The sequence below is a fragment of the Nyctereutes procyonoides genome, unplaced genomic scaffold (genome assembly GCF_905146905.1).
Source record: "Nyctereutes procyonoides isolate TBG_1078 unplaced genomic scaffold, NYPRO_anot_genome, whole genome shotgun sequence".
In the NCBI taxonomy this organism is placed as follows: domain Eukaryota; kingdom Metazoa; phylum Chordata; class Mammalia; order Carnivora; family Canidae; genus Nyctereutes; species Nyctereutes procyonoides.
Window position 1 is genome coordinate 44933825 of NW_026575131.1, and position 13856 is coordinate 44947680.

Below are 13856 nucleotides of genomic sequence, written 5' to 3' on the forward strand. Positions count from 1 at the left end.
GGAGCAAGTAGGCACCTCCCCCGCGTGCTACTGGGTGAGCACACTGATTCCCGCCCCACTCGTGCGTCAATCTGCGCGGGGGCCCCGCCCCTCCTGGCTCTGCGTGCGTCAGTGGGCTGTTGCTCCGGGCGCGGCTCCGCCCCAGGATGGCGTCACGGCTACATCTGCATGTGAGGCCCCGCCTCACTCTTTGCAGGACGTCACCGCGGACTGCAGGGGCCTGAGCCGCTGCTGCTGCCGCCGCTGCCCCTGTCGCGCAGCCCCACATCAACGCAGGGGGCCCCGTCACCACCGCCGCCAAAAAGTCGCCGCCGCTAGGGTCACCACCGCATCCGTGCAGGGCAAGGTGAGTTCCCGGGCGGCCTGGTTCGCCGCCTCTCCGGATACCTACATAACCTTCATTTGACTGATGGGATTGCCGGGGTAGGGGAGAGATTGGCTGCGCTGAATGGGGGGGAAGGATGCGGCGGTCACAGCCCTTGTCGGGGTAGGGCCCTGGCTCCCCCCACCTGCCGGGTCCTCACCCTCACCCCCACCCCCCACCCCCGGCCTCTGCGGCGGAGGGGGAGGGGAGGCGAGTGCCTTGCGGGAAGCTGTGCGCGCGGGAGGCTCTGTGCGTGCGTGCGCGTGCGTGCGTGCGGTGTGAACACGCGTGTGCGCGCCCGCCGGTGCCAGCGGGTCTGTGTGCAAACCCTTTTGCTTATGTACCGGGGTATGCTCGGGTGACCCTGCGGGTGTCCCGGCCCCGGTGAGTGCGTGCTGCACGCATGTGAAAGGAGACGCATGGACTGTGCGTGTGCCTGCACGTCGTGTGCATACGTGCACGGGACTGCGTGTCCGCGTGGGTGACGTGTACACGCCTGCATGGGTGGAGGGCACCCTGCGCACGGGTGGGTTGGCATGTGTGTAAATGTGTGTGCGGACAAGTGTCTGCGTCTCGTTTCCTGTGCACCGAATGTATTCGACTCTCGTGTGCACACGCATGTACGGGTGTGTTCCCTGCTGCGTGCACGTGAGCAGGTGCACGCCCCGCCCTTATCACATGACCAGCTGTCTCAGCCCGATCCCTCCTAGCTTGGCAGCCTGGGGGAAGGGGGTGCTGCGACGCACATCCCCGCGGGATCGTACACGCGTGTGCACGTGCGCCCGCGCGGCACCCTCTGAGACACATGAATGATTGATGGGGGGCGGGGCCGGCTGCAGTCACCCCTGCCCGCTCAGCTTAGGGTTTAGGATTACAGCCCGACCTAGGGCGAAGGCATGTTGGAGGACACCCAAGGGGTGTCCCCATGTCCATCTCTCTGAGCTGCTCCCTTGACACTTTTGGCCTTTCAAGGTCACAGCCCGCCCTTTGCCGTGGGCCCTACCGTTAGTACAGGGGCTCTTGATGAGATAAGAGTAATCTATAAACACTAGTTCTTCTCAAGAGCTCTGGAATTCTCTGTATCCTCTGCCTGGAGCCTGGGCAGTTGGGTGCAAAAGGGGACTCTTCAGGCTCACCTACACCCTGCACACCCAGATGGCGTCCGCCACAGACTCTCGCTATGGGCAGAAGGAGTCCTCGGACCAGAACTTCGACTACATGTTCAAGATCCTCATCATTGGCAACAGCAGCGTGGGCAAGACCTCTTTCCTATTCCGCTATGCAGACGATTCCTTCACGCCTGCTTTTGTCAGCACTGTGGGCATCGACTTCAAGGTCAAGACCATCTACCGCAACGACAAGAGGATCAAGCTGCAGATCTGGGTGGGTCCAGCTGGGGAGCTTCTGTCCCTATCACTTTGCCTTCCCAGAAAAGCAGCCCCAGCTTTGCCTCTTTCCTGTTTGGATTCACTCACACACTGGGTGTTTATCAGGTGCCTACTGTGTATTAGGAGCTAGAGGCCCAGAGTCCTCCCATGGGTGCCTCATCACTGCTCTCTGGAAGTGGGGAAGGAGCAAATGCTGGGTCCTCTCCTCTGCGTATTACTAAGAGCATCACTGAGATTGGTGCCTCAGTTTCCCTATCTTTCAGTTCTTTCATGTGAGTCTGTATGAGGTTTCAGCCGGATCTTGCCCCCCCCCCCCCAGCCTCATTCCCTGGGACAGGAACAGGCAACCTTCCTCAGGGTCTACTGGCCACCTCCCTTAGCCCCACGGGGGCCCAAAGGAACCTGTTTAATCCCTAGCCAGAGCTGTCCCTTCTCTGTTCATTGCATTCCCCAGGGCCACCTGGCCCGGGAGACCTCGCCTGCTTTGTCTCCCACCTCCGCTGCCTCACTGTTCCTCTGATGTATCAGGCACACTGATACAGAGACCCACTTCAGGGCCCCTGCTCCAGGCTCTGTCCTTTGCCCGGATTGTCCTTCCCCCCAGTCCCCGTATGGTTCCCTCCTCACCTCATTCCAGCTCTCAAAACCATACCCTCACCCACATTGCCCTTCCATCTTTGTCAGACTTTATCTTCCCTCTCAGTCTTCATCATCTCCAACATAGGATACGTTTTCTTCCTTTTTGTGTTTATTGTCTGTTTCCTATAGAATTGGATAATCAGTAGGCAGTAATTTTTGTCCATTTTGTTAACATCTGTGTCCCTGGTGCTCAGTCCAGGGTGTGGCACACACAGGTCAATGCCCAGGTATGTTGAATGAGTGAGGAAATGATTCTCTAGGTACCTGCCTCTGGAGGACAATTGAGCACAATGTTCTCTGTGTAGGTGGGCAGCTTGCTCCCCTGGCCCATTTTGCCTTTGGGCAAGCCCCCTGCTCCTTCTGGTCCTCAAGCAGGCTGGACTGGACAATATTGGAGCTCATTTCCACTGAGGAGCTTATGTACAGGGCCTGACTCTTGTCTTTTTAAATTTTTTAAAAAGATTTTATTTATTCATGGGGGGGTGGGGCAGAGACAGCAGAGGGAGAAACAGGCTCCCACAAGGAGCCCAATGCAGGACTTGATCCTAGAGCATAGGATCAAGCCCTGAGCCAAAGGCAGATGCTTAACCACTGAGCCACCAAGTGGTGGCTGACCCCTGACCCCTGTCTTTTCTTCCCCAGGACACAGCAGGGCAAGAGCGGTACCGGACCATCACCACAGCCTACTACCGGGGTGCCATGGGCTTTATCCTCATGTATGACATTACCAATGAAGAATCCTTCAACGCTGTGCAGGACTGGTGAGCACACCTCCCCTTTGGCTCTCAGACCATCTTCAGAGCTGGCTTTGATGCAAAGCCCCAGCTCCCCTGGCAGAAATGTAAATCACAATATTGGACTCTCAGACCTGCTCTCGGGTCTGTAATAACTGAAACTGGTGGCACTCGCTCAACCAGGGGGAAAGAAGGTTTCATCTCAGGTGGAAAAATGAAATTGTCAATTTATATGCAAAAAAAAATAAGGGAGGGGGCAGAAAACATAAGGATGGTTTGCACAGGATGAAGAATCTATATGAACACATTTCTGCCCAAGGTAGTGATAAACTTTAAGGACATTTCTGAATTGGCAGAGGACGGAGAAATTCTTGCCTCTGGGGGACAGGGATCCGGGAAGGGTGGGAAAGCCTACAGGAAAGGGATTTCCAAGATCAGGGAGCCATGGGTCTGTGTTCCTGGCAAGACAAAGGCCGGGAGGAGGGACCAAGCTGGCCAAATCCAAGCAATAATCTGCAGGTGGGGGGCTAGAGTGTGGTGAGCAAGGGGGAGATTAGAGGATGGTGGAGCTAGGTTGCTCCCAGCCCTAGCCCACCCCACCCCTGTCACTGCCTCCTCCAGGTCAACCCAGATCAAGACCTACTCATGGGACAATGCCCAGGTGCTGCTGGTGGGCAACAAGTGTGACATGGAGGATGAACGGGTGGTGTCGTCGGAACGTGGCCGGCAGTTGGCTGACCACCTTGGTGAGTGCCCAGTGGGGCTGCACGCTTGCAGCCTAAGAAAGGGACACTGGGGCCCTGAAAGGGGAGGGGACACGCCCAAGACCGCACAGCAAAACCAGGAGTGTCTAGATTTGAATCGACAGTTCACACTGTTTGCAAATGGCCTTGAGCCAGGAGCCAGATCTTGACGGATGCCTAGGAGTTCGTGGTGCAGTTACTGATTTGTTCAGATATCTTCACTGCTAGCCTCATGTTGGGTTGCTGAGCCCAAGAAGCCTCATTTTGTGGGGTAGAGGGAGAGATCTGGGCTGGGGGAGTGTTTGGGGGGCAAGCTCTGCCTGGTATAGGTAAGACCTGGAGGACGGCACTGGATCTGGTGCTGAAGTAACGGGTGGTCTTTCAGGCAGAACAAGCAATTTTAGGCAAAGGACAGAGGTAGGTAAGATCCTGAGTGTTCTGTCAAATAATTAATTTTATATGGCTGGAATGTGGGGTTCACCTGGGGGAAATGCACACCCTGAACCACATGCGGACGATCTGGGATTCCTGCAAGGGCAACAGGGAGCCAGAGGGTGTGTAAGCAAGGGAAGGCACAGGGGGATGTGCCAGATACTGCCAGGGCCAGTGCGCGGGTTAGGCTGGATGTTGGGAGTGGGGAAGGATCTTGCTGGGGGCCTGGAGACGAGATGGGGACAGTTTTAGGGGGAAGGAAGGAGTACAAGCAACCTAGGGCTGACCTAGTCCAGTGTTGCTTCCCTGCAGGACTCTGGTGCCATTAACATGGTTGGCACTGGGAATCTCCAGATGTTCTCTGCCCTCAGAGAAGCATCCCCAGGAGGGTGGAGGGGGGACCAGAGTCCTCATCCCTTCCTTCCCCAACCACAGGCTTTGAGTTCTTTGAGGCAAGCGCCAAGGACAACATTAATGTCAAGCAGACCTTTGAGCGCCTGGTGGATGTCATCTGTGAGAAGATGTCCGAGTCATTGGACACGGCCGACCCTGCAGTCACGGGTGCCAAGCAGGGCCCACAGCTCACGGACCAGCAGGCGCCTCCACACCAGGACTGCGCCTGCTGAGAGCTGCCCTGCCCCGCCCCTGCCCACCCCTGCCCACCCCCTGGGCCTGATCCAGTCCCCACTGGCCCAGGGCGTGAGACCCCTGCCCCAACTTAGCCCCTCACCCTTATTTATTATCGTAGTTATTTATTTATTTATTGGAGATGTCCCCCAGGGGCTCGGGCTCCCCAGCTACCCCGTGTCCCACCTTGTACATACGGCCCTGTCCCCACTCTGCTGTGGCGTGTCGTGGCCCTGTGAACTCACTGCTCACCCTCCTCTCAAGACCCCACCTTTTTTAAAAGTCACCCCCATCAACAGTTACCGGTTCTGAAGAGGGGGCCCGATGACACCCCAGGGCAGGCTGTTGGGTGGTGGGAGGTAGTCGGGTCTGCCAGCCTCTTGGCTGGGCCGTGGTGGGCCAAGGCCACTGGGGGGTGGGGGTGGGGGGTGTCTCAGCATGGACCCTGGGGTAGATCAGAGCCAGGTAATGGCCTGCCTGGCTCCTCACCCCCAAAGTTTTACCCTTTTTTGGAGGTGAGGGCTGCTGTGGGTACTCGCCACCCTGGGACACCCCCAACACCAGACCTGTTCTGACGTCATGAGTGTCAAACATGCCCCCCAGATCCCCAGGAGATATCATGACAACACTACACACACCCAATAAAGCAAATGGATGACGCTGTGTCCCTATGAGTGCCAGCCTGCTAGCAGTGGCCTTGGTCATCCACAGGATATTCAATGTCAAGAGAATTTAATAGAATTTCCACAACCTGCAACCTGAATATGAGACTGGAGGCCACCTGGCCCTGCCTAAGCCTCCAGATTCTGGGGGCCAATCCCAGGCTGGGCCCCACTTCAAGGGAATGGAGTGTGTCTCTGACCTTGGGCCCAGGGCCTAGCCCACAGTGATGTTGAAGGGTTGGGGGATTGGGACTGGGTGGCTCGGTCTGGGTGCTGCAGATGGGGCCATCTGTCACTGGTTCATGGAGGCCTGCTGTGACGGGGCTCCTGGATGACCATCTTTATGGCTGTGTTCCAGATGAGGAAACAGGTCTTGTACTGGGCTTGGAAGGGGCAGCCCAGCCAGATGCCTAGGGTTTGGGGAGGGGCCAGGACCAGGCCTGGCCTGCTGAGAGTCAGTCTTGCCCTGTCTGGCATCCATTCAGGAGGGCTGGGGCAGCTCCGTCTGCCTGGTGCCCAGGGCCACACAGCTTAGGGGTGGACGGGCCCAGGATCTGTCCGTGCAAGAGGGGTCTGGTCACACACCCCATTCACCCCTCTGAACTCTTCACCAAGCAGGTCCTCACCCACCTGTCTGGTGGTTGAACTCAGTCTTGGGGGACAGATGCAGCAGGGACCTGGCCGATGTCACATCAAACAGCAGAGAGGGGCTGGGTCTTCACGCTGCCGATGACCAGCTCCCCACCCACTTGCTGTGGTCTGCAGATTGTCATAGGCCCAGGAGGACCTCACCCTAGAGCGGAGCTGCACCATTTGGGGTTTACACACATGTGACCCCTAAGGAGTCCCCTGGGTGCCTGGTCCGCCCACCGTGCTCACCCGGTACTTCAGGTAGGAGAGGTACGTGTCCCAGCCCAGGGTTAGGCCATTGATGTAGGTGACTCGGAATTGGGTGGGCACGAAGAGAAAGTTCACCAGCTGCGCAGCTGGCCAAACGCACCAGTCGGCCTGCCGGGAGGGGTGGAGTGTGGTGAGGGGAGGAGCCCTTGTGGGAGGGGAGCAGCTGTGAGAGGCAGGGGCAGGGAGTCAGGGGGTGGGCGGCCCACCTTGTAGAATTCCCAGAACTTGTCTTGCAGCTCCTGGCAGCTCTCATCCAGGGTTTGGCCCTCCAGGCAGCCAATGCCTGGGAAGGAGACAAAGAAATTAGAGTATCAGAGGCTGGGGAGTACTGGTGACGGAGCAGATAGGGCAGGAACCCTGAGGGTCAGGGTCCCAGGCAGATAGCCCAAGATGTTTAAAAGCCTTGCGGTGGGAAGGGCCACACACTGCAGAGTGGCTGGTGTGGAGAAACAAGGCAGAACAAGTTGGTTCCAGTGAGGGAGAGGTCCTAAGTAATCACACATCCCCTTAGGGGCACCTGGGTGGTTTAGCAGGTTAAGTGTTAAATGACTCTTGGTTTCAGCTCAGGTCATGATCTCAGGGTCCTGGGATTAAGCCTGAATTGGGCTCCTTGCTGGTTGTGGAGCCTTCCTAGGATTTTCTCTCCCTCTTCCCTCTCTCTAAAAACAGGCACCCCAAAGGATGAAGATGCACCCTTCCTGAGGCTGTTTTATTTCCTGTCTTTCACAAAGGAGGAAACTGAGCCTGGGGCAGGGGCGACAGTCTTCCCAGAGCCAAGGGCTGGATGACTGCACCCTGTCACCCCCAATCTCAGCAACTCTTCCTTCAGCCACAGGGCCTTTGCATAGGCAGTTTTTCATGCCTGCTGGCTCCTTCTTCAAGTCTCAGCTGAGTGTCCTCTCCTCTGGGCAGCCCTCCCAATCACTGCCCACAGCCCCACCTGTACTGCTTCATCCCTCCTACCCTAAAGCACCATTGTCTGATTCTGCTGTTCATGCCTGTCCCCAGTGGGTCTGTCCTGTCACCACTGTGACCCAGCACCCAGTCCAGAGCCACACAGAGGAGGCACATCAGAAATGCATCTCAGCCTCCTTCTTAAAACAAAGCTGGCTCTGCCCCTCCTGATGTATGGAGAGGCAAAGCCCAAGCTCACAAGGCTCCTTACCCAAGAAATACCAGATGCCTAGCAAGGGAGAGGCCACGAGCTGGTCGATGAGGACCTTCCTGAGGACGTTCCGGAGGCCAGAGAGGCCAGATGCTGGGAGCAGGTGGTCCAGCCAGAGGTACCAATAGTGCAGGAAAGGACCCATGCTGCAGCCCACTGCAAACATGCTTGCTGAAAGCAGTTCAAGAGTCAGGGGGAGGCCAGCAACTGCCCCCAACCCATTCCTTCCCTGGTTAACTTCCCTCCCTGGTGAACCTGAACCCGCCCCAGAGCCCGCCTGTATGTTCTTCCGTCACAAGCCCCATTGCCAGGCACTGGTCCTCTCTCGTGCTCTGTCCTCATCCCCTTCACCACCCTGTGAGCGGGTTCTACCATTGCCCTGCTTTCTGGAGGAGGAAACAGGTACAGCAGGTTGGGAAATGTGGGGCCAGAGCGCAGTCCCAGGGTGGCTGGGTCCAGACGCTGAGCTCTTGATGTCCTTGGTGCGGCTTCCCGTGCCCAGGACTTGGGCTCCGTGCACGCGGGAGGGGAGCGGACGAGGGCGTGGGCGGGGACGAGACCGGTGGGTGGGAGTGGGTCCGGAGGAGACAGGGACCAGGAAGGAGGAGGCAACCGAGACCTCGGGTGGGGCGAGGGCGGAGACCCCGGGATGGAGAAAAGGGACGGAGACCTACGCATGGGCTCTGGGGGGGTCTTGGATGCACGCAAGGTCAGGGGTCCTGCCGGGAACTAAGGCCACAGGTCATGGGTCTCCGAATCTGAAGCTGGGGTCAAAGGTCCCCCGGGATCCAGGGCTCCTCACCTGAGCGCCGGGGATCGAACTTCTGGCCAGGCCGGGCGCGGAGCTCCCAGGATTGGCGCACGCCGTCCCCCGCCGCCATGAGAGTACCACAGCCCAGCGTGTTGGTGACGAGCAGCGCACGGCCATGGAACAGGGGCTGCCCCACGGCCCGGAGGCCGCGCAGCCAGCGCCAGCCGCCGGAAGCCATAGCCCGCCGCGACTCGGGCCCCGGCGCCAGGGTCGCCCTTCCCAGGCGGGCCAATCGCTCGCGGTCCTCGTGATCGGCACGCCCGCCCCAGTCCTCACCAGTCAATCGCGGACCGCTCGGCGTCCCCCTTTGCCGGCTGGAGATGTATTAACCAGTAAAAGACCGCCATTCCATCCCCGGGCCAATCGCGGAATGAAGCCAAGCCCTGCCTTCCGCACCTTACGGGCCAATCGCAAACAGGCGTCTCCCCGCCCCCGCAGATCTATCCCGGCCTCTCCACCATCGTTTCCCCGCCCCTTCCTGCGCCGGCCTATGGACAGCCGTCGCCACACTCTATCCGATCCGCCCAATACCGCACTGGCCAATCGCAGCCTAGCCTTACGCCGGCCTCGCCGCCGGCTGTCCCGCCTCCCGTGTGGAGCTGGCCAATCACGCTCCTTCGCCTAGGTGCCCTCTAGACGCTCAGCTTCTCCCGGAATTCCGGAGGAGGGAGCCGAGCGGGGGCTCCCGCGGCTCCCGCAGCGGAAGTCTGATCCCGCAAAGCCTCACGGAAGTTGGGGGCGGGCCGCGCGCCCCGGTAGGATCCGGACCCAGGCGTCGACTTTGCTCCTCACTTTAGCTGGGTACCTGACTTCCGATCCAGAATAATAATGGTTAAAACGTTAGGTTCTGGGCAGCCCGGCTGGCTCCAAATCCCCGTAAAATCCCCGTTTTGTTTTTGCGAGGCTCACAAGGTGAAAGTGTTTCTTGTATTTCCTTCTTTCTCTCTTTTTAATGATTTTATTTATTCGTTAGAGACACACACAGAGAGAGAAGAGGCAGAGACACAGGCAGAGGGAGGAGCAGGCTCCAGGCAGGGAGCCCGACGTGGGACTCGATCCCAGGATTCCAGGATCACACCTTGGGCCGAAGGCAGGCGCTCAACCGCTGAGCCACCCAGGGACCCCCTCTTATATTTCTTCAAATGTGTGAAGGAGTATCACGTTTCTGGACGTGAGAGAATCCGTTGGGAAGCTCCGTTTTCCTTTCCAACGGATGAACTCTTGAACTGGGGCCAGAGGCACCCAGCGTTTTACAAGCAGTTGCTCCATAAAATTTCAACAAAGCACTTGGCATTTAGATCATATGGAGAAAGTAAAGTTAATAAATACCAGGGAGGGCAGCCCGGGTGGCTCAGCGGTTTAGCGCCACCTTCGACTCCGGGCCTGATCCTGGAGACCAGGGATCGAGTCCCGCATCGGGTTCCCTGCCTGGAGCCTGCTTCTCCCTCTGCCTGTGTCTCTGCTTCTCTCTCTCTCTCACTCTCTCTCTCTGTCTCTCATGAATAAATAAATAAAATCTTTAAAAAAAATATCAGGGAGACTGTTTCATTTGATAGCACCAGTAAAATAATAATCAGAAGTGACTCAACTAGTCAATTATGTGAGAAACAGAGGCAAAAGAAACATTTATTATTTTTTTATTTTTTTTTTCAAAAGAAACATTTAATTTCCTTACTACCTACAGCCCACTGACAAGTCCTTGAAACAGGCAGGGTGACATTCCTCTAGGAACTCAGGTGCCTCGATGATAATATTTTGCTGAGGGCGAAAGGCGACTGTAGCCTGGCCTCCCCTCCCCCCCAGGATCCTGTAAGTCTTCTTTAACATAAAAATTCCTTCAGGAACTTCCATTATCTCTACCCCTCAAGATACATGTTGGCGATCATTCCCCAAGCATGTGACCCACCCATATACATCTGAAGGATCTCATGACTAAGGTTTATTTTTATTTATTTATTTTTTTTATGACTAATGTTTAATTAGACAGTAATAAATGGCCTTTTCCTAACAATAGCTAGCCCTCTCAAGGTCCTGGAAACCCTACTTTCAAATTCTTTAGAGATTTAAGCTAGCCCTTAACCCCCTCCCAACTTGGAAGTATACAACTGGCCACTCCTCACTACCCCAGTGTAGCTGTTTCACCCCATGGATTCTGTCCCCATGCTTTAATAAAAATCACATTTTTGCACCAAAAACGTCTCAAGAATTCTTTCTTGGCCATCAGCTTCAAACCCTAATATCTTTCCTACATTAGTACCAAATTAGCAGGTTTTATTTCTTTTCTTTAAGTCATGTAATTACCTCTTCCTTCTTTCTCATAAAAACCCCTTATTTTCCCTACACAAAGGAGACACTTTTCTGGTTACTCTGGAATTTGTGCTCCCAAATTGTAATTCTGAGACCCCAAATGAAACATTTTTTTCCCTTTTCAGTCTTTACATCCTTTTGTCAGTTGACAAAAGGTTGGGGGGAAAATCAGAATACTATTCTGTGACATGAAAATTATATGAAAATAAAATTTCTGAATCCATAAATAAAGCTATATTGGAACAGAGCCTTACCCATTTGTTTCTGTAGTGTGTACTCTCCCTACAATGAATAGTTGCAACAAAGACTGTATGGTCTGCAACAGTTAAAACTATTTACTATATGCCTCTGTACAACAAAAAAAGTTATCAGGGCACTGGCTGGCTCAGTCTGTGGAGCAGGTGGCTCTTGAGCTTGGGGTTGTGAGTTCAAGCCCCATGTTGGGTGTGGAGATTACTTAAGAGTAAAATTTTAGGGGATCCCTGGGTGGCTCAGCGGTTTAGCGCCTGCCTTTGGCCCAGGACGCGATCCTGGAGACCCGGGATCGAATCCCACGTCGGGCTCCCGGTACATGGAGCCTGCTTCTCCCTCTGCCTGTGTCTCTGCCTCTCTCTCTGTGTGTGTGACTATCATAAATAAATTAAAAAAAAAAAAGAGTAAAATTTTAGGGGCCCCTGAGTGGCTCAGTTAAGCATCTGCCCTCTTTTTTTTTTAATTTTTTATTTATTTATGATAGTCACACACAGAGAGAGAGAGGCAGAGACACAGGCAGAGGGAGAAGCAGGCTCCATGTACCGGAAGCCCGACGTGGGATTCGATCCCGGGTCTCCAGGATCGCGCCCTGGGCCAAAGGCAGGCGCTAAACCGCTGCGCCACCCAGGGATCCTTTTTTTTTTTTTTTTTTTTTTTTTTTTTTTTTAAACATCTGCCTTCGACTCAGGTCAAGATCCTAGGGTCCTGGGGTCCTGGGATCCAATCCTGCATCTGACTCCCTGCTTTCCCCCAACACCTGCGGCCTGCTTCCACACACACACACACACACACACACACACACACCCCTTGTGCTGGCTCTCTCTTTGTGTCAAATAAATAAAATATTTTTTAAAAATCCGAAGAATAAGATTTTTTTTTTTAAGATTTTATTTATTTATTCATGAGAGACACAGAGCATGAGAGAGAGAGGCAGAGACACAGGCAGAGGGAGAAGCAGGCTCCATGCAGGGAGCCCAACATGGGACTCAATCCCAGGTCTCCAGGATCACAACCTGGGCTGAAGGTGGCGCTAAACCGCTGAGCCGGGGTTCCCCAGAATAAAGTCTTTTTAAAATTTTTTAAATAAAGTTTATTTATTTACTCATGAGAGACACAGAGAAGCAGACATAGGCAGAGGGAGAAGCAGGCTCCCTGTGGGGAACCCAATGCAGGACTCTGGACTCAATCCCAGGAGCCCAGGATCAGACCTGAGCTGAAGGCAGACCGTTAACCACTGAGCTACCCAGGCATCCCACAAATAAATTTTTTTTAAAAAAGGTTACAATTTATTTTACCCTGCCTTTGAGGACACCCTTCAGGGATTTCTGATTTTGATTTAACGGGAGATATTTTATAAACTCTGTAGTTATAAATGATTATGGTGAAGAATAATTTTTGCTTATAGACATGCAAATAAACCCTGCCTGGTGGAGAGACACTTCCTCCCCAATTTCCTTTCCCATTAATTTGCATGTTTATTTTACTATCCCTGATTTGAGTCCTGCCTGGCTGGATCTTCTTAGAAATGTTTTTCTTTTCTTTTTTTTTAGAAATGGTTTTAACGCCTGACTACTTCTGCTTATTAATAATGAGATAACAATAATTTTTAACATGTGCTCATTTTTATATCTATAGGAGAGTCACAATTTTTTTTTTTTTTTTTAGAAAATTATCCTTTGGCACTTCCATTTCTGTCAGATACCTCAGCCTGGTATTCCAGTCACTAGATTCCCCTGCATCTTGGTGGAAAACCACCTCCAAAGTGGCTGAAAGGTGGGGAAAACATCACATCATTCACAGAACAGAGTCAAGTAGACTTTCAATAAAGAAGTGCATTTCATGGAGGTTAACATTGTGGTGACCAAAAGGGGTAAGTAAGGTCATTTTGTTTGTTCTCTGTTTTTTTCATTTTGTTTTCCTCTTTATACATTGGTGCTTTGGCTTTGATGCCTTTGTGATGGATAATGTCACCTGCATCAGTGGTGTCAGAGATTGGGAATTTGGCTTTATGGTTTGACCATTCGGTGATTTTGATCTGTAGCTTTCTAGTTGTTGGCTGAGAGATCATGGAGGATCATTTGATAATTTCATTTTTTTTTTAATTAGGAGTTCATCAGGAAGAAGAGCTTTTGCCCTCTGGATCTGCAGTACTGCAATATGCAGTATTTCTGTGGAAGGAAGTCAGGATATGCCACTGAAAAATGTACCACTCTGGCAGACTGATTTTTTTAAAGATAGCAAGACGCATAAAGGGCATACTGAGCATCTTTTTTTCTTCCTGAAAGCAGGAGATAAAATTCCCAAGTTGAAGGTGCCCTCCCTGTACCAGGAGGAAGAAACACCATGATCACCAGAGAGAGGGAGTTGGGGTGGAGGGAATCCGTACGAACAGACCTTGTTAAAATAATTTATCTTTCTGTAGTCTCTACATATACTTTGGGTGCTTTTCCATCACTGTCCCCCTCTGTTGAGTCTAATAAATAAACACTGAGGTCTAATTACTTCTTGGGTCTTCCTTTTTCTTACAAGGGCTCCCATGCATGTGTAAAGAAAATCCATATCCTTTTCTCCTGTTAACCTAGCTGGTATTAGTTTCAGCTGGAAACCCTCCTGTTTGGTAATGAGGATGGGTTCACATTGGCTGGAGCTGTTGCCTCTGGGATCTGCAGCTGAGAGGTCCTGGGGCCCCATGAAGCCAGCAGATAAGGTAAGAATTCTCACCTTATTGCTTTTGGATCTCAGTCTGTTGGGAGACGATGATAAAAATTTCTTTGTCCTTTCCCTTCTGGGTTAAGACTGGCAGGAGAAAAAGCATTTGTAAGGATTAATATC

The 13856-nt window shown here is 53.4% G+C and overlaps 2 protein-coding genes across 3 annotated transcripts; one reads left to right on the plus strand and one right to left on the minus strand.

Annotated features, from left to right (window-relative positions):
• Positions 1-205: 205 nt before the first annotated feature.
• RAB3A (RAB3A, member RAS oncogene family) lies at positions 206-5592 on the plus strand. Its single transcript, XM_055344789.1, has 5 exons — positions 206-346; positions 1520-1747; positions 3034-3152; positions 3747-3871; positions 4736-5592. The coding sequence occupies exons 2-5, from the start codon at positions 1520-1522 to the stop codon at positions 4924-4926; spliced, it is 663 nt and encodes a 220-aa protein (XP_055200764.1). The 5' UTR covers positions 206-346; the 3' UTR covers positions 4927-5592.
• MPV17L2 (MPV17 mitochondrial inner membrane protein like 2) lies at positions 3144-8842 on the minus strand. 2 transcript variants are annotated; one of them, XM_055344788.1, is made up of 5 exons: positions 8457-8842; positions 7655-7825; positions 6696-6772; positions 6469-6597; positions 3144-3221 (listed from the first exon to the last, which is right to left on the minus strand). In XM_055344788.1, the coding sequence occupies exons 1-5, from the start codon at positions 8641-8643 to the stop codon at positions 3177-3179; spliced, it is 609 nt and encodes a 202-aa protein (XP_055200763.1). In that variant the 5' UTR covers positions 8644-8842; the 3' UTR covers positions 3144-3176. The 2 variants fall into 2 exon arrangements, with proteins under 2 accessions (XP_055200763.1, XP_055200762.1); XM_055344787.1 differs by lacking the exon at positions 3144-3221 and adding an exon at positions 5643-6393.
• Positions 8843-13856: the final 5014 nt, after the last annotated feature.